The sequence below is a fragment of the Embiotoca jacksoni genome, unplaced genomic scaffold (assembly GCF_022577435.1).
Source record: "Embiotoca jacksoni isolate LCO1_2020_lvr unplaced genomic scaffold, fEmbJac1.0.p SCAF_23, whole genome shotgun sequence".
Classification (NCBI taxonomy): domain Eukaryota; kingdom Metazoa; phylum Chordata; class Actinopteri; family Embiotocidae; genus Embiotoca; species Embiotoca jacksoni.
This window is the reverse complement of record NW_027185374.1, coordinates 1,644,677-1,669,173: the sequence shown is the minus strand read 5'-3', so window position 1 is coordinate 1,669,173 and position 24,497 is coordinate 1,644,677. Positions and strand designations below refer to the sequence as shown.

The window sequence follows — 24,497 nt, the reverse complement described above, 5'->3', positions numbered from 1 at the left end:
TAAAGACTAGAATTATGTTCATGAATCAACATTTCAGATATTACTGAAAACGCAGGTGCAGATTAAGACAAAATCCTCTACGCATGTTGCAAAAATTAATTTATGAGGCTTGATAACATTGAATTATGAATATAGTTTCTACTTAAGGCTTAAGCACATCAATAACTGATCTTTTCGAAACCTAAATGGCCCAAACCCCCCGCAGTATGGAAGATCTATAGCTAATAATCATTATAAGCCAAACAATTACATTCTTAATTGATTATTACAAAAATAAAAAGATATCATAGATATCCTCTATGCTTATCAAATTAGTTTGCTTTAAGTTACCAAATTGGATTCTTTAATAATTATTGCATTTGTAAATTAAAATGCTTTGACAAAACTTTAAGACTGTGACGAATGGTACACACAAATGTGTACCGTGAGCCACAATAACACAACAAGTAACCATTGATTAATTAAATGGAAAGATTTTATTAAATGTGTAATTCCAAATGACCATGTTATACTTAAGAAATGTATTAAGCACGATGTGATTCTCACTCGTGAGGTGATTTCAGACAGCAGAAAAAACACAAGGAAGACTCACGTAGCCCATGTATGTGGAGTCGACGTCGGGGCTGGAGCGGTTGACGGTGGCCTCTCTCTGCTGCAGGTGATACCGTCCTGCATCCAGAGCCTGATCCAGTTGTCTCAGACTGGCCTCCAGCTGGCCCGGCTCACCTGAACACAGAGCACACGGACGTTGTAGAAAACTAGAGGGGCCAAATGTTTCGATGACAAGAGTTTTTGTCAGCATGCTGTTGATGATGATGCCGAGATAGAATGCATTACGTCTTAGAAGCAGCAGACAGAAAAACAGAAATCAGGTATTCACACATTAATAGTATTAGATGTGACAGGAATGAGGAAAAAAAAACACATCAAACACAAGACTGAAAACGCGATGGTTACGAAGTGAGCGAGACCTCAGCATGCAGTGGTGTCATCTTTGCATGCAGCTACACAGAGATGGTGGGACATCAGCCTGAATGATGCCTCATGGTGAGTGAACGTCTATTAAAAAAAGCGTGATTTAGTTGGAGATGATGGCATGCTCATCTAACTCGGGCTGTTTCCTACCAGAGGACGATTTCAATGTGTTCTCAGTCAGTTTTATATAGGCCTCTGGGCTCTCTGGGATAACTACATCTGAGAAGACAGAGATACAACATACACTATTTATAACGGAGGCATGATCAAATGTGATATCTGTGATAATCTAAAATGATTTGGCAAAGAGTTGGCACTGATGCCAGATCTGAATGTTTACCTCGGAGATCGTATTCGGTTCTCTCTTTGAATTTTGTTTGCATTTTATTTTGCTGTTACTTGTGTGGAATTTTCTGGAGAGGATTTTGTACTTTTTCTCATCAAGGCAGAGCAGTGCTGTGTTAATTTACTGTTTTAAAATGTCAGACACTGAGACTAACTGGCACCAGCTCTATAGAAATAACAGAACTTCATTTGAATAGTGACATTTAAATAAATGACACAATAAATGTTTGCTTTAAACAATTCCACAGCAATAAGTTTTACAATCACGTTACAAAACAGGAAATACACATTTGTTTCTGTGTTTTTATATTTTTCAAGAGGCAGATTGAGTGTTGTGTCTTCTTTCACACTTTGGAAATAAGAAATACTGAATATTTCCTCAGCACTAAGAGCTGTCTGAGCATCCGGTCAATTCTGTTCAACCAAAATCTGAGAACACATCAATTACATTATAAACAAATACAAATTGAGCTAAATAATCAAATGACAGCATTTGTACACTCACAAAATGTGATCTCATCTCATACATAACACCGTTAACACTCTAATAGTGTCCAAAGAAATTAACTGGAAAGAGAGATGTAATCTGGTACTTATTACAGGGAAAATAGGAATTATCCTAAAAAAAAAAAGTACTCGGTATAAACCAGAATAAATATGAAATTATCACTCATTAATTGATGGAATCATCAACAGTCCTTCATATATGTTGAATTCTGTGCTTGCCTGTAGACAAAAACACTGTTGTATATTAGAATATGTATATTAGAAAATGATGAACCTGAAACAACATGTTTACAAAAGATCTTCTAGTTGAATCCAAAAGAAGTCGGTAAAAATCCCTTAAACCAGTCATCCATCATGAATGAAGTAAAGTGGGACCAACCTGACAGCACCGTGGCAGCCGTCCTCAGATACTCATCCCCTTCCTCTTGCCCCCGGCTCCTCTCCCCATGGCCTCGTCCTCCGGGACTCTCCAGACCTCTGCTCAGGTCGTAGTCGTGGTCCCACTCTAACGGGATGGAGTCCACGCTGGCCGGGGTGTCGCGGCCCGAGCGGTCGGCCCGGACGACGGTGGTCGTGCCCGAGGCCGGACGGCTGGACGCCCGCGGCAACGAGGAGTCGCCCCACTGCAGCTCGCCGAGGTCTCCTCCGTCCTCCATGTCCAGTTCTCTGTCCGAACCATCGAGCTCGTCATCCACCAGCTTGGAGAGACAGACGGGAAAATGTTGGATGCAGAAAGGGAGGAGAGCAAGCCAGTAGGGAGAAGCAGAATACGCACATGTGCATGTGTATTGCACACACTGCTAACATACTAACATGGGATTGAGTGTCTCCTATCCCAAACCAGCGGTCTGACACGTTTTTACCATGTCAGAGGTTGTCAGAAATTGTTGTAATGTGTTTATGGAGTGCCTTCGGGTCCTCGCAGTGAGGAGGAGCGCCATTTACAAATGCAATAAACACTTGGTATGTGTGGTGTATGCGTGTCTTTACTCACGGGCAGTCTTGTGAGTTTCTTGTAGTATCTGTCCACTCGTCCGAAGACCTCCTGACAGTATCTCTGCAGCTCCTCCAGCTCCTCCTCGATGACGGCTGCGTCCAGAGGTTCGCTCTTTTCAATCAGAGCTTCGCCATGTCTGAACACCAGGTCGAGCTTCCCCGTGTTCAGGTAGATCTCCTGCTGAAACGCCTACACAAACACATATTTAACCGTTAACGTGTTGTTGTTTTTTTAAGAAATGTATTTTTCAACTTATGTAGCCAATAAAATAACAGCGGAATTCAATTAGAGTCCGTCTTACCCTGAGCTGTTTAATCTTAGCCTGGATGTCACACTCAGAGAAGTGCTCTATGTTGGTGAGCTGGAGGTCCATCTCAGTCAGCCACACCAGGATGCTGTCTCGTGCCGTCTCAAACTCCTCCCTCTGGCTGATGAAGTGCTGCATGAACAGAAGGAGACAGACAAACAGCCATGTTTGATTTCTTTTTACAATTTCAAAATAACTAGCTTGTTTCTTACAAAATTCGGTGTAAATGCTACCTTGAGTCTGCGCAGGATGGCCGCCACCCTCTTCTGCAGGTTGTCCCATCGCCTGTTCCCATCATGCACCATTTCTCGGAGGCGGCAGGAGGAGTCGGTGCGGTTCTCCCGGGCCAGACGACGGTACTGCTTGTTGATGAGTTCCAGCTGGGTCAGGCATTCCTGCACCTGACGCTGGAAAGCCTGCGACAAAACACACAAATAAACACATATAATTACTGCAGATAGGATATATAGAGCACACGGTACGTATATAAGGATTCTAGTATTAACATTTTCACATAGATAATGAAGTCTGGAGCAAAAATGTATAAATGCTAATCTACATTTCAAAACCTAAAATCCTAAAACTCTATTTCTAGTCAGGCACAAGGCAGGCAGAAGGCGAAGAAGAGGCCCTGGTGAGACAATCAGCCAGCAGGAATGCAAAGTGATGGACTGCAGCAGCTGAGCAAACCAGTGGGAACGAGTTTCTGCAACATGACACGCCTCTCACAGCCTGCAGGGACTGTCTGTGTCTAGACTTTCTCTATATTTTGTCTGGCAGGAATCTTTTAAAAACGTTTGAGTATGCACATATGAAAACATCACATTCACCTACATATACACTGTATGCATACTAATAAATGTTGAACAGACCCACCTCAAACTTCTTGAGCTCCTCTTTAGCGATGGTGTAGAGAACTCCAGAGGAGTTAGGCAGAGCTGCTGTTTTTTCTGAGGTCTTCAGCCAATCCTCAAACCTGTAGTAATCATCCAGAAACTTCTGCCACAACCTCCACGTCTCCTCAATCCTGCAAGGAGAAAAGTTAAGATTAGAGAGGAGCAATGTCATCGCTAGGTATTCTAAAATATGCACACATGATTGTGTTATTATTATCATCAGTCGCAGCAGCCGTTTTAAACTTCAGTAGATCATCCTATTGGTTGATACTTGCAATTCAGGGCACATTTGGCCAAATATCAGTCAAACAACACACAAACAAAGGTCATCTGAAGGTATGTTTCCAAAGCTGGCCGATGGTGCGTTTGAATTTCACCACCAGATCATCTCAGAAAATCTACAATAATGTGAAGACAGCCGATTAGGCAGAATTTATCCAAAAAGCACTGACTTGAGCCTCCTCTCCATGGACAGGGCACAGATGTTCCTCCAGCGTCTGTCCAGCCCTCTGGTGGTCTGCTGGATGGAGTCACACTCTGTCTCTGTGGAGCAGGCATCGCAGTCGTGGAGCAGGACCTCACACAGGTTCAACACTGACGCCACCCCTGTGCTGTGTTTCTCTATGTCTCTCTGCAGCTCCTGGAAAACATTCAGAACAATACTTCAGAATAATCAGCATTCTCTTAATTTTGCTTGACGTTTTTCTAGTCCTTCTTTATGGCTTTGCTTAAAACTGTTTATGTTTAATGATAGAAAATAGCCTCTTTTAATGTAGTATAAAGTAGGAACACAGTCGCCCTGCTAAACTACAGTAAATCTGTAAGCTAACTCTGCAGCTCTGGAGAGGAAAGAGGTCAGTGGGGTCTCAGAGTCCAGTCCAGATTTAGAGCAGCATCTTGGCAGAGGGAAGTCTATCGATACCGACAGTGGCATGGCTTTAAACACACAGCTAGAGATGTTTACATGAGTCATGCTTTGACTTCCTCATGTGCTTCGGTGTCACTCATTTTCCGCCAACTCAGTTTGAGTCATTCGGTCTGGCTGTAGCTTAATCTTCACTAAAAATAGTCACAATTTGCAAATCTGTGACATCTGAATGTGCATTCAATAAGGCCTGTAAACACATCAATAAACCCGTCTGCATGTGTAACTCAGCACGGTGTGTGTGCGGTCTCTTGCCTGCTGCTGGTTGAGTTTCCTCTGAATCTCCCGGTCGTCGCAGGTGTCGTACACGATGGGTCGGGACAGCTCGGTCTCGATGTGAGCGAGCCAGGAGCGCAGGCTGCTCATGTTTTTATCTAGCTGCTGCACGGCCACCAGGGTCTCCCTCAACTTCTTTACCCTGTTGCAGAAACAACGTCAGAGAGGAAGTCAGCGTCAAAACGTGGGACAGATGTAAACAGTAGAGTTTACTCAGTCTGTGTAACACAATACTATAAAACACACTGTCGACAAATACAAGTATATCCCAGCTGATATCAGTGCTGAAGGCATGAACATTAGTTGAAACGCATGAAAATGTCAAATTATTTATTGTTTTTTTTTTTTATTTTTACAGACTTGTAAATAATATAAACAACATGTAACCAATGGGAATCACTATAGAAACTATATATTGTAAACATGGGTCTGGTTATAAAGTAAAGAAATAAGAAAAAAATGGAAAATAAATATTTGGTTCCATACTGTGAGCACAAAATAACAAAGACTTCACAGATGTGCTGCTCAGCTAACAGACTAGAAGAGTAAACTGAGCATGAGGAGTTTTATTTCACATCTGAGCACATCTTTTTGATGGGAAGTGATGAAACCTCATGTGAACTCTACTTGACAACTGGGGACCATTTTGGATCCCTGTTGCCAAAGACATTTTCAAATAAATATACAAGCCAACATCCAACGTTCACAACAGTTTGTTCAGCAAGTGTGACATTCAGCGCCTCACCCTGCAGAGCAACGCAACTCTCACCAGGCAGACATGTTGAGAATTAAAGCAGCAGCCGTTCTTTGTTGCATAAAACCAAATAAAGCCCATAATCTTCTAAAAATAGACACATTCAGCAGGTCTCCCCCGCCTCACGTACACGTTATTATTAAAGGACTTGGTCCAGGGAAAGATGTTTATCACCTGCAGCTGTAACGTGCTGTGCATCAGGTGCTGCAAAGTATCAGCTGCACACCGCATCACACTACTCTTCAACTCTGCTGTTGAGCATCCCACAGTGCAACATACTGCAGGACACAGCAGCTTGACTGTTTACACTATAGGGAAATATATTGTACAGCCTCACACATGATTGACTGCAAGCACAAGTCCTCGGAGAAATACACCCGGAAAATAAGTTAAATCAATTAGCAAACATTTGGCTTCACTTGTACAAGGCTGCACAGCCTCACGGCATCAGGTCAGGTCAGATGTGATGCGAGTCAGATAATGATGCTATCAACACTACTGCTATTGTCTTCACAGTCTCGTGTTGTCGATCTCCTCCCACGGCTGGGAAAACTGGTTAGAACAACACTAAGGAAATCATTTTTAAACACCAGTTAAACCAGATCAGTGCTCATCATCAAACTTAAAAAAAAAAAAAAAGCAACATAAATTCTTAAGATCCTCCTGCCTGTTGACATCGCAGTCGCAGACGGGCAGATCCTCCTCGCTCGGGCATCCTGCCATATCATCTGTCCCTAAATCCAAAACCATGGGTGTGAAGAGTTCCCAAAGACACCGTGGACGTCAGGAAGTATTAGTGCGTTGATCCAAACACTCCTCTCTTTCGTCTGTGAGGTCCACATGGGACTTTCTCCAAACTGTGTCTGCATGGAGGGGGAGGGCCGGTAGGCAGTGGAGGGGAGGCACAACTGTGACTTCTCAACAGTTGCTCTCCAAGGTTAAAAAAAGAGAACCCCAAACAGGCATGTGTTCGTGTGTGTGTGTGTGTGTGTGTGTGTGTGTGTGTGTGTGTGTGTGTGTGTGTGTGTGTGTGTGCGTGCGTGTGTGTGTGTGTGCGTGTGTGTGCCTGAGAGTGACAAGTGCTGCTGTTTCTAAAAGGAGACTTACAGTCAGAGGCATGTGCTGCAGAGCTGGACTGTGTTGGTACATCAGACACCAAATTCCCCCAAAAGGGTGCTTGCAGAAGAATAGTAGTAAATCCTTGTTTCGACAAAAAAAAAAAAAAAAAAAATTCCACAGACCATTGATGGATTTGTTTATAAGACAAAAGCGCTGCAGAGATCTATAAATTACGAGGTGTTCTGGTCACTGTGTGACAGCAACAAACTGACTCCTTATTGTTTTTTAGTAAAGGGAGGATATACGGGACAAAGAGAGTGCAGCTGTCTGTTTGAGGTCAGAAACAGTCCTCCCCTTTTTCCCTCCTCCAGTAGAGTCCCAGAGGGCAACAGCCGGAAGACAGCCGAGGCGAGCGGGAGGGGCAGTCAGAGTCAAAGTTTGGGTCAGGTCACTTCCAATTCACAACAACAAAGGAGTTTATCTTTCCTATCTTTTCCATATTAAATCATCAATTTCCACAATTCTGGTTGGCAGAAGCATCGATAGTCGTGAAAAGGTATAAGGACACAAAAAAAGTCAAGGTCGAGGAGGGATGTGATCTCTCGGTGTAGCTGCAAACCAAGCAGAGTAACACCCCACTGACACCAACAAGGAACTCAGGAAATGCTTCAGCAGCATTGTGGGAAAAGGAATTCCCCACGGTTGTGGATTTAGGCCAAGACATGCCTTAACTAACCTGTCATCACTAGGAAGGACACAAAGTGGGTTGTGGAGAGGAGCGCATAACAGACTAACAGCTTTCTTTTCACATCGAGAACATACAAAATAAGGACATCCCAATGTGCGTATTTGCAGCTTCATGGGTTTTTAAAAACAACTTGGCACACATTTGCGAACCATTTTTTTCCCCCGTTTGATATGTGTCGTGTTTGCAGCTCGTCTCAAAGTTTCATCCACCTTCAGAGAGACCTCACAAACTCTGACCTCTCCAGAGCCGTGTACACCCACCTGGCCGCGATGAGGTCCAGCAGGTGTTGCCAGCGCTCGCTGACTTTGTTGAGTTTGTGCTGGATCTCGGCCGCCTTGCTGTCTTGGCTGGCCCTGGCCAGGCGCTCGCCCATAACGTGCAGCTGCTGCTTGTTCTCCTGAGCCACACTGATCTCCTCCTGGTATTCCTGGTGGAGAAACGCCGAGCAGGTGAACACAGGGAGGTGTCAGTGTGATGTCAGGGTTCAACACCAAGCTTTAAAAAGGTGGTTGCCAGACTTTCAGGCTGCCATTTTTAGTTACCTTATATTAGATATAGAAATTCAGATTCGATGAATAAATCAGGAAACACATTCATGTGTAATGTTGACAAGTTACTTAAAACTTTCACCAAACAGTCAAACAACTTTATTTTCTTGGCCATCATCTCTAAAACTGCCCATGCGAGTAAACGTTGTTGGTTACAGTTCCAACTGCACCAGCAGTATTTAAATATCCCAAAAATTAAATAAAATGTTTTTTGCGGTGTACTTTTTGCTGTTTGTTTCCTATATATTTTATGTAAAACAATTTAAGAAAAATGTCAAGAATTAGCTGCCAATTTTTCAAAATAGTTCCCAATGCCAACCAGGCAACTGTTACTGTCGTGTTTGTCCGTGTATTTGCGCATCAACGGTGTAGTTTAGTGGTGCGTTTGTAAGTCAAGGTTGAACATTTCCAGCGCAAATCCACCTACTGCACAGATCATTTTCATATTCATCATATACATCCATTCCAAATCATACTATTTAATAAAAAGAGTGTTTTCAACCTGGCTTTTTATAGTGGAAAAATAAAATGTATAAAGATTGTAACCACTGTCAATTCTTATGTCAAAATATCTAAAATACTTTTTATGCTATAATAATCTAGACACAACTATTTTATGCGCGTGTACTTTGCATTTGTTTATGCCTGGAGCCTCGGTGTTCATTAGTTTGGACATAATATGTGCACTTCAGGTATATTTGTGGTAAAAAAATTACCTTGCGCAGCTTCTCGATCATCTCTTCAATGCTGATGTCCCCATTCTGAGAGACTTTGCTCTCCATGTGTGTGAGCCACTCGCACAGCTCCTTGTTCTTCTCATTGAACACGGCCCACTCATTCAACTTCTCGCTCACCTGCTGCCTGCGCAGGGAAAGCTGAGGGGACAAGAGAAAGAGACGAGAGGGGAGAATATGAGAGGAAAGTGGTGGAAGCGGATATACAAAGAGGAGGATAGTGAAAAGATTGAGAGAAAGAATTTAACTGGTGGAAGATAAACCAAAGACAAAATAACAACAATAACAAGCAGTAGCCACAATGCCCTTTTAATTCTTCAAATCCTCTCTTAATGTTAGTCAAACAGCTCATAACAGTAACAGAAATCTCTCAACAACACTGCTGGGCCTGTGACGCCTGAAGAGTTAACCATGAGTATGGAAAGTTAGCCACAGCTGAACTCTCACTCTCAGCTAAACCGGGTATGTAAAGGGCAGAAAACAGCTAAATTAAATGCAAGAGAAGGTGAAGATAAAATCATAAATAAAACTAATATTACACAGAGGAAGGCCTTTTGAGTATTTACTGGAGGAATTAAAATCTCAGGCATGTATATTGTTTGTCTCTACCTGGTGGCAGACCTCCTCCCACTGGCGCTGTAGTAGATGGAGGCGTTCCTGTAGGACTGTGATGTCATCTGCACTGACCACACCCTCCAAGGAGTCCCTCAGCAGGAACAAGGAAGTAAGGTCATCGGTCCAGCCCTCCACACTGCTCTCCAGCTCCTGCATCCGTGACATGATGAGAAATGATGTACGAAAAGAGACGAATGATCCCCAGCCTTAAATTCAAAGACAGAAACTACTGTAGCCTGTCAGGAGGGATTTATTCTCTCATAACTAACAGCCAGAGTCAGAGAGAACAGGAAAACCACAGAGCAGGTGTACGGAAGCTGAGCTGCAGCTGCTGCACCCTCAGAAATGGTGTGAAAAAGCAAAACAGCACATTGACAACGAACATTAGAGCAAAGCATGTTGCAAGAAAAGAAAAACGTCTGCTACATATAAGAATAAAATTTGCTGAGACAGCATAAAGGTAACGGCAACATATCTCGTTCAATGACGGTAAAACAGCTAAATTCAAGGTTAAAGGCAGGATAAGGTAACAGAGATGTCCAAACCTTGCACCTCCTCCTCCTCCTCCGTCACTGTGACGGTTCTGCTGTGCTGTAATCATTTGTGGACCCGGAGAACGTCTCCATTATGCAACACACACAAAAGGAAGCACGCACATACACCCCCACGGCCAACAGGGATGCTCTCACTCTCTCATGCGCACATAATATCTCTCTCTCTCTCTCTCTCCCCACCCCCTCTCTCTCCTCAGCTGATGCTATGTGCTGCTACTCGCACCCCCCTCCCCCCGAGTGGCTGAGGACATGTCATGCATGAAACATGACTGCATACACTGTCCAGTGGTTAACGAGAGCTGAGAGGGATCATAATGTGAAATTTCATGCAGAAATTTAGATGATTTCTGTTCCAGCAAAAAATAAAATAAAACAAGGTATCATTAAGGCTTCCTTTAGCCTGAGTTACATTAACAATTATTTACAGGATATTTTTACAAAGATTAATTTAAAACATTAAAAAAAAATGACCAAACAAAATTTCTAAAACGTTACGTCTCCACAGGAAAATAAATCTTGCCCGACTACTGAACCAAAAGGTCACACAATGAGACAGCAGCTAGATAGATAAGTCTATTTGTTTTTGTTGCATCTGATCCGTCTGTTTATCTGTTTGTCCTCGCAGCCAGATTAAAGAGTTATTGAGAGGACAAGTCTCAGTGTGTGTATGTGTGAATGGAGACAGAAAGAAAGACAGAGTGAGTATGTGTGTGTGTGTGTGTGTGTGTGTGTGTGTGTGTATTATATTCTCCTCACCTTGCATCTGATTTGCTCAGAGTGTAGCTCCTCATGGTGGTCAGGCAGCGGCACAGACAGCTTTCTCTTGAAGGCCCTCAGCTTCTCCAGCGACACAGCTATGCCCTTCTCACATCGCTCCCAGTTCTACATGAACACACACAATAAGATTTAGAGCAAACAACACACACACACACACAGACTGCAGTCCTTCTTGTATATATAGAAATGCAAATATTTTTTCCTCCAGCTGTAGCAGTGGTATCAGTAAGAGTAAACTGCAGAATACACAATCATACACTGACGCACCTACTGTACATATACAAGCACAAACACAAGGCTGCCCGCATAACGTATTATGCCATAGATGGCCCACTTAGCTCTGAACCTCTCAAGCAGCACCACGAGACAGAGTGATACAGCACAAATTCAGCAGCCAAAGGAGAGAATTAACAGAGCTCCTTAACAAAAGAGGGCGGTTCTTCTCCAAAAAGCCTGAACTACAGCTATATTTAGAGTTCAGTTCAGGATAAAACATGGTGATATTTGGTAAGAAATGCAGCAAAGTAGCATACCTGAAACAAGAGTCATATGAAGCTACAGTATTAAAGTGCCAGCGGAAGAAGGTAGACATCAATTAAGATCGTAGGAGGATGATGATCAAGACAAAGACCTTCAATAATAAAAAAAAAACGAACCCGTGATGGATCTTTTAAATTGTTATTAAGTCCTATTAAAAACAGGGCACCATCACAGGCTGCAAAATCCACCTTGCAGGGTTCAAATTATTACAGCTCACTGCAGTCTGTGTGTTTGTGTGTTTATGTGGATGTGTGTGTGTGTGTGTGTGTGTGTGTGTGTGTGTGTTTATGTGGATGTGTGCCCATGGCTGGCACTTTTTTTTTAATCTTTGTGCATTTGTGCCATTTCGTAAAGCTTGAGCCTGAGTGTGTGAGCAGAGATGCTTAGCTATTTATTTGAGGACAGAAGTGAGCTCCATCCCTGTACTTCTCTTTCTTTTTTTTTTTCAGGACTTTAGGTGCAGTGTTGCATAATTAATGTCATAACCTGGCTTCACTGCCCTACATGTCCAAGCAGGCAGGCTCATTAAAGCCTCAGATGGGCCGATGCCCTTCAGCACCCTTCAGAGAACCTTTTTACTGCAGTGTGTAAGAGACACAGCTTCGCCTGCAACACTGACTGCGCACATCACAGCCCTGCACAAGGACGTCTAATAATGCAGCACTATTTGTTCAGCCACAAAAATTACCAAAGTAATTACACTGGTATTAGTCGATGTCAAAACAATAATGCCAATCAGCATTGGAACTTTAGTGTAGAACACTGAATAGAAATAATTAGGGTAAAATAAAGACAATGCAAACTGTACGTTATGTTGTCAAGTGACAACGATAACATCAGGAGAGCAAAAGAAATAAAACACCAAAGGAGAATAAAGCTTTGTTGTTATTCTAGCTGAAGTCTGACCTTGAGCAGGCCATGCAGCTCCTTCCTCTGCTGGTCCAGGCGGTGGTGGGCGTGCCTCCACCTGTCCTGAATCTCCATCAGCTCCGTCTGCAGGGTGGACTCGGCCCTGGCGTCGGCTGACAGCAGCAGGCTCCTGCCGGCCTCCACGGTCAGGATGTAGCCTCCCTGCTGCCTCTGAAGCACTCGTTCCCTCAGCTGGAGGAGCAGAGACAGAGACAGAGGGCAGAAGGGGTGCAGGTTAACTAAGGGACTCTAAGGTTGGACAAAGGGTGAGAGTTCATAAGGACAGGGTTTGGATTTTGAGCTTTGAAGCTGTGAGTGAGTAGTTTAAAATAGGATATACAGGATGTTTGTCAAGAGTTCACACAGTAGATTTAAAAAGTTATCTTCACTCTTCAAACAAGCCGAATAAGAAAATAATTACTTCAGAGGAGAAAATTCCCAACCTAATCCACCTGCCATCTACCTGGAATTCATTTCAATTCGAGTGGTGACTGGCTAAGATAATAAAGCATAAATAATTTCAGAAATAAGTATGACATCTTAATGAGCTACCGAGGCATTAATAAGTCTTTTATTTTGCAGTAGCTTACCTGTATCTGATCTAACAGGTGTCTGGCCTGCTGCAGTGCTACTGCTTCTCCTGGCTGATGCACATCTGGATCACGTGTCACTTCTTGAAGCCACCGCAGCAGCTTCTCTGCCATCTGCCGGTAGTTCTGCCACTGGCGGACCAGACTGTCAATGATGCCTCTTCTCTGCTGCGCCCGCCTCACCACTCCCTGCCACTGGTTGCTCAGCAAGGCCAGCTTCACACTGAAGTCATCACTGTTGGTGCGACAAGAGTGAGAAGAGCGTGTTAGCTGCTCACAACTGGATATATTTTTATACATAAAGATAGGACAAGGTATAATAAAGGCCTGTGTGTGTGTTTGTTTACCTGTCGTCCACTTGTCCCTGATCCAACATATGATGCCCGTCACTGATGATGGAATAAAGAATCTGCTGTCTGCTGAACATCTCTGCCTGGAACAACTGCAAGTACACATTAAGAATAAAACACTGTGAACAATCAAGGGCAATGATTAGTACACAGCTTGCATTAAGATCATACATATACCCACACACAAACACTAACAAGCATGTGAATAGACTCACCTCATGGTCTCTCTGTTGCTCCAGCAGACTCTGGTAGTTGCCTGAGATCTCAGCAGCAAGCTTCTGTTCAGTCTGAGACAGGAAATCCATCCAGGCCTCACACTTCTGCAGGAAACTCTGCTGCTGGAGCAACACCGACTGCAGTTTACTGGAAACAGAGAGAGACAACATTAGAAACATACACAGCAGCTTAATACATGACTGTATAGTTGCAACTCCACATGATGCCACTATTATCTTTACATATTAGTTATAAGTTAGTATACTGAAAAGAGTATATTAAATGAGTTGCCATGTTGTTATCTCATCGAAGAGAAGGACACATTTTGAGGTATTTCCATCAATGTTCTTAACGTCTTAATGTTAGAGTAGCTTCTTTTTGTCTTTTTCTTGATTATTGAGGTCCATGCCAATTTTTCCACAAAAGAGAAAATATCAGCTTGATTGCTAAATTGTGGTTTATTATGAATGTTTAACTCTTAAATAATATCCAAGCAAATATAAGGATATATAAAACACTTTCTTAAAAGTTATAAAATATAAAAATATGACTTTGCTTCCATAATTTCATGAGCTCCTGAGTTTGTTAAAAGACAGATCACCTGCTTTTGTTACACTGAAGATGTTTCATGTTTCAAGTTTCAAGACCAAACAATGAATGCAATATTAAAAAAAAATCGTGTTTCTTGGTGGGTGTTTGACTCGAGGTATGGTGGTCACTGACTGCCCAGATTTTACAGTGCTACAAAAGACAAGTAAAAGATGAAGGTTTTAGGTACCTGAACCTCTCGGTGAGGTGAGCAGAGTGAGTGGCCCAGGCTCTGTTGAGACTCTGCAGCCGTTTAACATCTCTGTCACTGACAGGAAGTCTGTACACCAACTCGTTGACACGTTCCAGGTCGGGAGACAGACTACTCAGCTTCAACAGGTGAACCTGGAAAAACGTGATTTTCAGCGGGGCGGACGAAGGAACAAACTTGAACATAATCAGTTTACATAAAAGAGAACCAGTTGTCTTCACAAAGAGAATAAAAAAAATACCCTGAGTTTCTCTAAACGGGACTGGACCACAGTGACATCTGGTGAACCAACTGGGTCAGACTCCTTCAGCGCCTCCTCGGCCTCCTCAGCCGTACAGATCAGTGAGTCAAGCTGCTCTCTGAAACCTTCAAAGGACTGAGATCCAGACTAGAAAACAGTTAGACAGACACAGTGTGAATACAGAAGTGATGGTCTACCGATCACATCCATTTTTTCATATATTGGGGTGTATGCACAGTCGGAAAAAACCTTCTTTGCAACTCTGAGACCCTACCTGCAATACTTCTTGCTGCCTCTGAAGGGCGTGCTCCAGTGTTGCTAAGCGATGTGTGAGTGACAGGTGGTCGGACTGGAGTGATGCCAAGGAGGAGGCGTCGACTTGACTCCTCAGCTGTTCGCCTAATGTTTGCAGGTGCTGGAGGGACTGCTGCACTGAGTCTTGGTCACCGAGGCACTCCTGCAGAAACATCAGCAGAGAGAAACAGCTTAGACAATCACTGTCTATAAGTTGTATAAGAGTTTGTAAGGAAAACCTCCTCATGTCAGTGTTTGTTGTTTCATCTGGTGGGTTTTAAAAGGGTTCCATTTGTTTGTGTGGCATATTTTTTCCCAGCCCAGTGAGTACCATTTGATCTTTTTTAAGGAAGTAATACAAATTCAAATTTTTGCATGAGTAAAACAAGCATCCTGTGTTCTAGGCTTCTCAAGCAGTCAATGCTAACACCAATAAATTATTCTACTTTGTCTGGCAACGGTTTGAATCAGTGCTCCTCAGTCAAAATAACAGTCTGTTTAAAGTATTAAGATTGTGTGTCTCTAGAGATCGCCCAGTATGGTCCTACAAGCTCAGCGTGACACCGGGGAACCCCTGCAGTGTAAATCAGGGGCCTGTCTTTCCCTTTGCCGTCTCCCTCTCAGAGGGCTTTGTTACATTGTGCTGTGAATCTGCATTCAGGGAGACAAAAGGACAGGGTGCAATTTGGTATTCTGCAGAGGGGACGGCGGCTTTGTGAAACCTCACAGGGAGCTGACGAGCAGTTCAGGAGTTTAGCTGAGCAGGAACAATCTCCTGATATGTTGTAAGCGACACAAAAAAGAGAATAAAGGAATAATCTAACATTAGATTTGGACCCTGGAAGATAACACCTACAGATATAAATGTTTAAAGCATTAAAAAAAAATGCTCACATATGCTCTGCTACAGTGCTTCATTGTCCTATCTATACTCACATTGCAGTCCTTTATCCAGGCGCTGCTCTCCTCCTCTGTGATGTCCCTGTCAGTGGCGCTCCTCAGCAGGCGATCAGCACGTTCTTCCTGCTTCTGAACTGCTGTGACACACTGGCCGTACAGTGACCAATAGAGCTGCCACAGTCCCAGCAAGGCCTTACTGCTCCGCAGCTGCTCTGAGATCTGCTCGAGTAGATGATTCCACCTGCAACAGAGAATGAGAAACAGGTTACATAATGAGATCAACTCAGCATATAGTTTAGCTTTAAGATTAAGATTTAGAGTGCAATCTAAATTTAAAGTCACTCAGAGCCGTGTTTTTGTTATCATCACCTGATGTTGACGTCCTGGAGCGCTCTGTTGAGTGTTTCAGACACAGAGGGATGACACTCGGTCAGTAGCTGGTGAGTTATGGAGCCAAACTTCCTGAGACTGCTCTCCTGTTTATCCATCTCCTCCTGCAAATTCTGATCAACACAGACACCAACAAAAAGTTCATTTTTCTCAACTTTTACAACGTTTTTTCAGGGATATGCCAATTTTCCAGGACAAAGAGGGCAATTTATTTTCTGCACTCCTCACCTCCAGACTCTCCACCTGCTGCTGTACTGCCTCTAGAGATCCATTAAGGAGGTGCAGCCTGGACACAGAATACCTCCCCTCCATCAAGTAGCCATCAATCTCCTCTGAAGCTCGCCGGTACAACGTCCACTGCTCCAGCACCGACCGCAGGCTCACCTTCAGCTGACTTATCTGAAAGGATCGATGGGAGACAAAATATGTAAGAGTGGGAAAAATCAGGAAGCAGCCGAAGGTGGCGTGAGAGATACGAGAAGCTCACCATGTGGTCCAAATGAGCCCAGGACTGGTTCAGTCCTTTGAGGGTCTCCTTGACAACCGAGCAGGCAGCTCCTTTCTTATCCTGGATGAGAGCATTTCCTCTTTCCTCTGCTTTCTCAAGATCCTTCTCTTTTTCCTTCACTAATTCTTCCAACTCCTGTGGAGAAAAAAAATAGAAGAAAAACTTTATAGAACCTCTAAAAAAGCCCTCTAATTGTGTGAGGTATTTATGGGCATGCGGTGTCTCTACCTGACAATCTTTAAGTGCATTCTGCACCGATGCTACATCCTCTATCCTGTGTCTCTTCTTCAGTTTCTCCTCCTGTTGTGTGAGCCAGGTTTTCAAGGCCTGGACTCCATTTTCATGCTCTAACCAACCTTCCACAAGTCCTTCCAAAAGCTGAATCTAAAACACAAACACATTTCAGAACAATTTAACAACTCAGAAATGACAAACTAAAAACAGAACAGATTAACTTTTAACTACACTTTTTTTTAACGCTTACCTTTTCAGTGATGAGCCCCTGTAGTATCTGCCATCTTCTGTTCATAGCTCCCAGCTTCTCAGCAAAGTCTGTTTTGTCACTTCGTTTCCCCTCCACATCCTGACTGCTGATCTGCAGCACTGATTGGTTCACAAAGTCCACAGTCAGCTGCTTACAGGTCAGATCGATGCGGAAACCCTGAGAAACAAAGAGGAGACATCATGAGACTGTGATGAAGGTGACAGAATCCGTGAAACGATGGGTGGTATTCAAGGATGTTGTACCTTATACTTCTGTAAGAAGTTCTGCACCATCTCTGAGCCCACAGCTCCCATGATCTTGTCCCGATCTTCCTCTATGATGTTCTCCATGAGAGAGATCCAGCTCATCAGCTCTGTGATGGCATGTCGGGATGCCAGCTTCTCCATCTGCAACTGATGGACCAGAGTAGAGGTGTTACAACAGTGCCAAAATACAGCCTAATGCTAAAACTAACTACCACTGGAAAATAAAATTAAGACAAATGTTGACTTCTTTACAAGATCCATTCCGAAAGAAAAGAAAACAACAGTTTTTAAAACGTTACAGTTGCTGTTTTCAGACCTGGTGAAGCTTTTCTTGGACTACAGGGATACGAGTCAGCAGTTCAGCCCACTTGGTGTCGATTTGGCCCAGCGCTGTCCTCAGACTAGCCGTGTCCACTCTTTTTAACCGCAGAAGCTGGTTGCCTGTGCTCAGCACAGACGAACGCAAAGACGACTTAGCGTCCACCTCTTTGGAAAACTCCTGTGAGAAAAAAAAAACAGCAACAGAAGTTGAATTTTAAACATACATTCATTTAACTTTACACTACATGTTTGGCGAAGACGTGATAACCTAACTGACCAGGAACGCATAGAGGTGGTCTCTGACGGTCTCCAGCTCCTGAGGTACTGTCACTGACTGGGTTGTCCAGAACTCCAGTCTGTCCAGGGCCGACTGCAACCAGTGGCTCAACTCTGCGGACTCACTCTGGTACCTGGAGTTTACAAACACACAGGTAAATATGAATATATTTATTATTTTAGCTTCTTTGCTTTACAGCAAGGATTACAACATACTGACTGAAAGAGCTGCGCAATCACAGACCTGCTCCAGTGTTTGAGTGTCGAGTCGAGGCGGTTCAGCTCTTTGCTGACCTTGGTGGTGGAGGAGAGCCAGTGTTCTCCCAGCTGATTCAGCTGGTTCTCCAAATCTGAGCAGCCAACGGACAGAAAGAGCTTCTTGCCCTCCTCCAGAACCTGGTACAGCTGAGGCGGATGCTCTGTCAGGCTGGCCTTCAGACGCTACGAATAAGAGCAGGGGACAGATGAAAAATGGATAAATTACAAATTCAATTCTCTAAGACAGAAGCTTGACTATAGCTTTCAAGGAAGATAAGATGGCCTTCTGATACTGCATTTATTTTTGCATCTACGTGTACCCAGTAGCATAAAGAAGCTTACCTGGTAGAGACTGATCCTCTCAATAAGTCTCTCTTCTGTCTCCTCCACCAGACCCACAGTGGGGATGCTACACTCAACAGCCTCAAGCTGTCTACACACAGCCTGATAGTTCTCCACGAGTCGGCTCCACGACTGTCAGACACGGAGAAGAAAGCGCAGTGTTGTTTATTTTATTTATTTTTACTGCACTTTGGGATGAAACTGTGAAATTATGAAATTGTGCAACAAATGTTCTCTATAATTTGATATTATTCTCACCTCCAGAATGCCCTCCAGCTCAACTCCCCGCCTGTGGGCCTGTTTGAGCACATTGTGGGCTGAAGCCATGGTTTCCTCCAGGGCTTGGCTTTCCCTCTGTCCCACCAGACCCGACACTTTACAATAAAATGTCTGGGTGAGGATCATATGGCCTTCCAGACCCTGGAAAAATTCCTGTATTTGAGGAGAACAACTTTGTAAGTAAGACAATGTCAGAAAAAAAAAAAAAAAAAATGGAAACCCCGTAATAGTGTTAAATAAAATACTACGGTGTTTCTTCACCCTCCTTACTTTGTGTTTATCTAGTAAAATCTGGACCTCGATGACAGAAGCCACTGTCATCTTTTGGTCAGCGGCCATCTTGTCCTGAGCAGTGTCCACCAGGTCGGTGAGGTCATGAAGTGCAGCTTCATACTGAGTCTTCAGAGACAAGCCCTGGTTCAGGCTGCTCCGTCTGGAGCCCACCATGAGCACCACCTCCTCATATGCATCCTAAGAAGACACAGCAACATGACAAACATTAGTTATTAAAATGCAGAGACATTATGATCCTGAGGGACAATCCGGAGGAGAAAATAGTTCTTACTTGTAGTTTGAGTAGTTCCTGGTTGGAGGTTTGGTCAGACTGGAGTACCTCTGCTCTGCTCTTCAGCTCAGTCACTCTCTGCTCAATATCCCTCATACTGTCCTCCACCTCTGACAATGTCTGCGAAGGACACACCATGTTCACTGGATATATCTTCATAGGAGTCTCTACAAACTTTCTTAAATATACTTGTAATTCTTGTGTGTCTGCAGGTGGTTGGTATCATACCTCTATCTGTTTGGATGCAGGCCTGTCTGCAGTTCCAGCCATCTTCTGCAGCAGCTGGTGTTTACTTTCAGTCAGGGCCGTGAACAGCATCCTCAGTTCAATCTGGAAAAGATACCAGAAACAATGTTAAAGTTATGAATGATGGTGTTGGCAGCCACATCACGACCCAAGTGCAACAGTTTGGCTTTAAGACCTGGAAAGTCGAGTGTTCCTGCAGTCTGTCCCTCATGCCGTCACAGTGGTGCTCCAGGGCAGAGTCCAGCAGGCCCATCCTCTCCTGGAGGCCCTCTAACGTGTCTTCCATCAGAGCTCGTTCCTCTCCTCCACACACCCGGCCCATCCCTCCACCCAGCTGCTCTCTGCACTGGTTCACCTCCCTGGTTATCTCCTTCAGCTGTTTATTCAGACCCTGAACAGAGTGAAATTGGGATATCAGTCCGGTGGAGTATTGGTTGCTTATGTTAAATCATTGTGTCTTCATAACCTCTGTTAGCAGTGTCACTATAAAACCAGTGCTTTTAATTAATGCTAGAAAACTGCCAGTATTAGTAAAACATACAGGTAATTTTATTATTTTCTGCTGTGATGTAAATGTCGGACTATTTTATATCTTTAAGAGTGAACCAAACTGATCGTATTTGTTTCCTTCTACCTCTAGATTAGTGAGTTGTGTCTCGGTGTCCTCGGACAGCAGCACAGGACCGGAGAGCAGCTGATTCTCAGCAGCATCTAACCAGGAGGAGGCTGCTGATACTGCAGCATACAGATCCTGCTGGACTGTTGCCCCTCCAAAAGACGCTGCCAGCTTACCCCCACCGCCTGCAGCCTGTGAGGAGGAAAAAACGAAAATTGACCCAATGAGAATGCTTCGGTTTTCAGTTAAAGACACAGAAATGTCTTCATGAGCAGAAAAAAAAAAAAGAAAATCTGTGCTTTACCTCTTGAGAGATTCTTTCCAGAGACTGGTTGCAGGCGTCAAACAGAGCTCTGGGAGAGCGAGAGTTCTGGCTGGCAGGCTCGCCTCTGAACACCATGCTGGGACTGGAAAGACGGGACCGGTGGAGGACCTGCACACAACAGTGATATATGAGAAATATATGAGGCTCAGACTGGCAGCAAACAATGAAATTATGTGAAATGTGAAATTATGACAGGAAGAAAAAGTACCACAAAGAGTACTTTAGCCTGAAATAATGACCTCCTAATGTATGTCAAATTTAACACAAAACATGTATTCAAAAACATCACACTTTGAAAATCTAAATTTAAAGCAGAAAGTAGAGATCCACAGTGTCTGGTATGTGTACCGGGCTGAGCTGGTCTTGTTCCAGTGTGCTGAGGGAAAGCTGCAGCTTCGTGCTCTGATCTTTATTGAGATTTTCCCATCTCTGTCTCAGCTGGTCCACAGGAGACAAGGTCTCAGTCTCCAGCAGCACTCCACCAGGGACAGATATCTCACTGTGGGGAGACAAAGCAACTGCTGTGGTCAAAGTCCTGACTGGAAAACATCAAAACGGTTTATTGTACGCTTAAGGTTAACATTTTTAAGAATATAACACATTTCTCTAAAGCTTTGACAAAATAAATTGTAAATTTGGCTTGACATAGCCAGATACAATATCTGATCTTTGGAGCTTCTGCATAAACCTTTTTAGTGTTTGGATGTGAATAATAATATTCACATTGAATCCAAAATGTAAATGTTGTCATATTGTGGACTCCACCATAGACATCTAATTCTTCATGTCAGTCGATAAATGTCTGTCCTAAACTCAGCCTATAGAGGTGTGGAGAGGTGTGTTTAAGTGTACTGTGTGTTGGCATTTTTCTGACGTGTGAAACTTATGTCTCCTGTACCTGTCCCCGTTGGGTGTGGTCTGTTGACCGAGTAACTCTTCCCCGACACTGGCTACAAACTGAAGCAACTTCCTCTGTTCAGCCACTCGCTCCTGCAGCTCCTAGGAATATAAGACTTGTGTTAGATTACCTGTAAGGGGGAGTATCCAAGACGAATGAAATTGATTTAGTTAACAAATTACATACGGCCCTCCAAAAGGTCAAAAGTAAAGCGGTCAAGATAAGCTTTGGCCAGGCCTGTTAAATATTTTAAACAAATGCTCAGCTTCTTCTCACCCTCTGTCGCAGCAGGTTGTCGTGGTGCTGCTGTGTGCGTGTTGAGCGGGCCTGAGACAGCCAGTCCTGAACGTTGGGACTCAGGGACAGAGACGAGTCTGGCTCACTGTCCTCCTGCTCCTGCAATGAACCCTGAGAGACAGACAGATGCCAGGGTTAAGAAGTGACTTCAGACCAATGCTGTACAGCAGATACTGCTGTCATTTTTGCAGCCAAGAGACATTTTACTGCCAAATTAAGTAACATTTTAAGAAGAAATAATGAGAAAGATGTTATGTATTAAAGTGTTGTACAAGTCTTAAGAAGTACCTACAAATAATTATATATCAAATAGAGATTGTTGTCAGCATTTCAAATTGCTTAAAAAGCTACTGTATCTTCCTCATTTATTATACAGTGATCCATTGGCTAGGAAATCTCATTAGTAACCAAAGAGGCATGTTGAGGGAGGCCAGTAGCTCAGTGTATGCCTGGATTGTCTTTGTAAATAATTTTCTGTGGAAACTGAGACATTTTTTAGAGGAAAACTAAAAGCACAAAGCCAAAACGTCATGTTGTGTCATCAGAAACACACCTGATGGCCTACATTTAGTGAGTGCATGTGATGAGTTAGCATTCTTTTGTCTGGTGTCTGAGGCCCATTGTGAGACACACAGGCTGTTGTTGTTCCACAGTGGAAAACAGTGGACTTTTATGAAGGAGAATGAAATGACCTTTAGTACTATTTGCACAATACTACCATTGACGCTGCAATCCAAATCAACATAATGCAGCACAGCACAAGGAAAATGATGCAAAAGCAGGAAGGAATTAAAGCTGGGAAACTGAATGTATGGTGGGAAACCAAATACATGACCAACTGATCTCACCTGTATGTCAACCTGTTTGTCCTGCAGCATCTGCTGCAGCTCCACCAGGCTGTCTTTGAGGGAGCGCAGTTTGAAGGTGAGCTGCTCCGCCTCTCCCTTGGTCTCAGCCCGGCCCTCCAGCACCAGGCTCTCACTGTGGACGGAAAGCTCGGACAGGTACGACACCTTCTGCTCGATCTCAAACAGCATGTTCTGGAAAGGCAGAAGTTACAGTTGACAAAATGAAGCAGTGTCTACTTGTAAACCCTCCTCATCAGTATTTTTTTCCAGGCTTAATCCGTTTCTCTCAGTCCCCTACATCATTTCTCAAGAGAAACCCTCCCTGAGCTGTAAGCAGTGAAAAGTGCCAACAATTGTATAGAAGTGGAAAAGAGGGGGATTAAGGTTGTATTGGTGTATTTCACAACAACAGCCCTCAGCAGAGAGAATTTTACTCAGAGTGCCTCACATTCCTCTTTACTCTTTTTCCTTTGTTCATTGCCGTCATCTGACATTCAGTGGAAAAGCAAAAAAAACTTTGTTCTTTCTCCACTTCATACTGCGAAAGCCTCCTTATGATACTTTAATTTAAATTTCAAAACATCTCCTGTTCGTTTGTGGCCCCAGATGAAATTGCTTTTTTCAGGATTTTTTTTGTTTTATTTTGTTTTGACTGACACAAGTACAAGACAGGTAGAGTTTGTTGTAGGATAATATAACTGTACAATGTGAGACCAAAAGTTTTGGCTCAGTAAAGAATTCGATTAAACACTGACCCATGACACACTATGCTAAGTGGTTTTTAAGCTGCTTACAGTGTAGTGGTTTTCTTGTTGTGTAGAAGTGTTTAAATGAGTAGACTCTGGTTGTTTAGCGAATAACTAACAAGTTTAAACCATTCACAGAAAATTTTAAAAAAGTAATCCTACTTTCCAAACTACCTACTATTATCCTAATGCAGAGACCTATATTCATCCAACACCACCTTTAAAAGACTAATTATTTTCAATCGTTATTTATCCAAAGCCCTTTGTATTTTTCCCTGATCTTCCTGCTCCGTCCCGACTCGATTTCCTTCATTTCAGTGTTTTTCCCTTCACTATATTTCTCTAAGCTCATATCCGATAACACATTGTGCCCTTTCCAGTGGATCAATACTGAAATAATCTGTGCTTCTGGACAGTTTTAACCCCCCAGAGATGAAGCTCCGCATGGGCCGGACCTTTAGACCCGAGGGCCACAGGAGGCATATATGAGCTATAATCAGCTTACTGTCTGCCAGCTGCTACAAACACACTTCAAATCACTGATTTCCTTTGCCTGAGCAACAGAACTAACATTATTAGTGCTGAGAAGGCAAATACGGATCATCATGGGATGAATGTTTAAACATTAATTCATAGCAGTTCAATCAGCTGCGCTCACATGTCCTATAAATGTAGAATATGTATGGCATTTATATTTAGGCTCTGTCATCACTCCTCACAAGTAACCATCAAGTTTAACTCAGCAGTGAGAGAAGAGCGGCGATATTAACATCCCTGAAAAGATTAAATCAAGAGCACAACGTCAGCCATTATTGACTGTGTAAGAACCTGCTGCCACGTTAGCATTTCCCAAGAGGCACATCAAGTAGGGTATAACAGTGATAATAAATGAGCACATTATAGATTAAAACAATAAGATATAGCTAGAGTTTGACTCAGTGTCTTTCACAAAAGGGAGGATATCTATATATTTTAT

The 24,497-nt window shown here is 43.3% G+C and overlaps 1 protein-coding gene across 9 annotated transcripts in view; it reads right to left on the bottom strand.

Moving 5' to 3' along the window:
• syne1a (spectrin repeat containing, nuclear envelope 1a) overlaps positions 1-24,497 on the bottom strand; it is a 130,695-nt gene that overhangs the window by 7,226 nt on the left and 98,972 nt on the right. For all 9 annotated transcript variants that reach the window (XM_069158186.1, XM_069158183.1, XM_069158184.1 and 6 more), the window contains 42 exons: positions 22,776-22,967; positions 21,907-22,038; positions 21,631-21,731; positions 21,081-21,231; positions 20,712-20,840; positions 20,426-20,599; positions 19,967-20,182; positions 19,774-19,875; positions 19,546-19,665; positions 19,251-19,451; positions 18,960-19,133; positions 18,702-18,833; positions 18,346-18,542; positions 18,103-18,235; positions 17,821-18,003; positions 17,502-17,651; positions 17,239-17,415; positions 16,983-17,138; positions 16,734-16,889; positions 16,475-16,645; positions 16,226-16,359; positions 15,893-16,097; positions 14,937-15,119; positions 14,663-14,809; positions 14,401-14,555; positions 13,622-13,769; positions 13,404-13,498; positions 13,057-13,291; positions 12,464-12,658; positions 10,997-11,122; positions 9,681-9,836; positions 9,054-9,212; positions 8,050-8,216; positions 5,208-5,370; positions 4,480-4,667; positions 4,008-4,158; positions 3,365-3,547; positions 3,126-3,263; positions 2,822-3,013; positions 2,207-2,525; positions 1,126-1,194; positions 593-726 (listed from right to left, as the gene is read on the bottom strand). In XM_069158186.1, the coding sequence (XP_069014287.1) occupies positions 593-726; positions 1,126-1,194; positions 2,207-2,525; positions 2,822-3,013; positions 3,126-3,263; positions 3,365-3,547; positions 4,008-4,158; positions 4,480-4,667; positions 5,208-5,370; positions 8,050-8,216; positions 9,054-9,212; positions 9,681-9,836; positions 10,997-11,122; positions 12,464-12,658; positions 13,057-13,291; positions 13,404-13,498; positions 13,622-13,769; positions 14,401-14,555; positions 14,663-14,809; positions 14,937-15,119; positions 15,893-16,097; positions 16,226-16,359; positions 16,475-16,645; positions 16,734-16,889; positions 16,983-17,138; positions 17,239-17,415; positions 17,502-17,651; positions 17,821-18,003; positions 18,103-18,235; positions 18,346-18,542; positions 18,702-18,833; positions 18,960-19,133; positions 19,251-19,451; positions 19,546-19,665; positions 19,774-19,875; positions 19,967-20,182; positions 20,426-20,599; positions 20,712-20,840; positions 21,081-21,231; positions 21,631-21,731; positions 21,907-22,038; positions 22,776-22,967 (6,789 nt within the window). The remainder of the gene's footprint in view (positions 1-592; positions 727-1,125; positions 1,195-2,206; positions 2,526-2,821; positions 3,014-3,125; positions 3,264-3,364; positions 3,548-4,007; positions 4,159-4,479; positions 4,668-5,207; positions 5,371-8,049; positions 8,217-9,053; positions 9,213-9,680; positions 9,837-10,996; positions 11,123-12,463; positions 12,659-13,056; positions 13,292-13,403; positions 13,499-13,621; positions 13,770-14,400; positions 14,556-14,662; positions 14,810-14,936; positions 15,120-15,892; positions 16,098-16,225; positions 16,360-16,474; positions 16,646-16,733; positions 16,890-16,982; positions 17,139-17,238; positions 17,416-17,501; positions 17,652-17,820; positions 18,004-18,102; positions 18,236-18,345; positions 18,543-18,701; positions 18,834-18,959; positions 19,134-19,250; positions 19,452-19,545; positions 19,666-19,773; positions 19,876-19,966; positions 20,183-20,425; positions 20,600-20,711; positions 20,841-21,080; positions 21,232-21,630; positions 21,732-21,906; positions 22,039-22,775; positions 22,968-24,497) is intronic.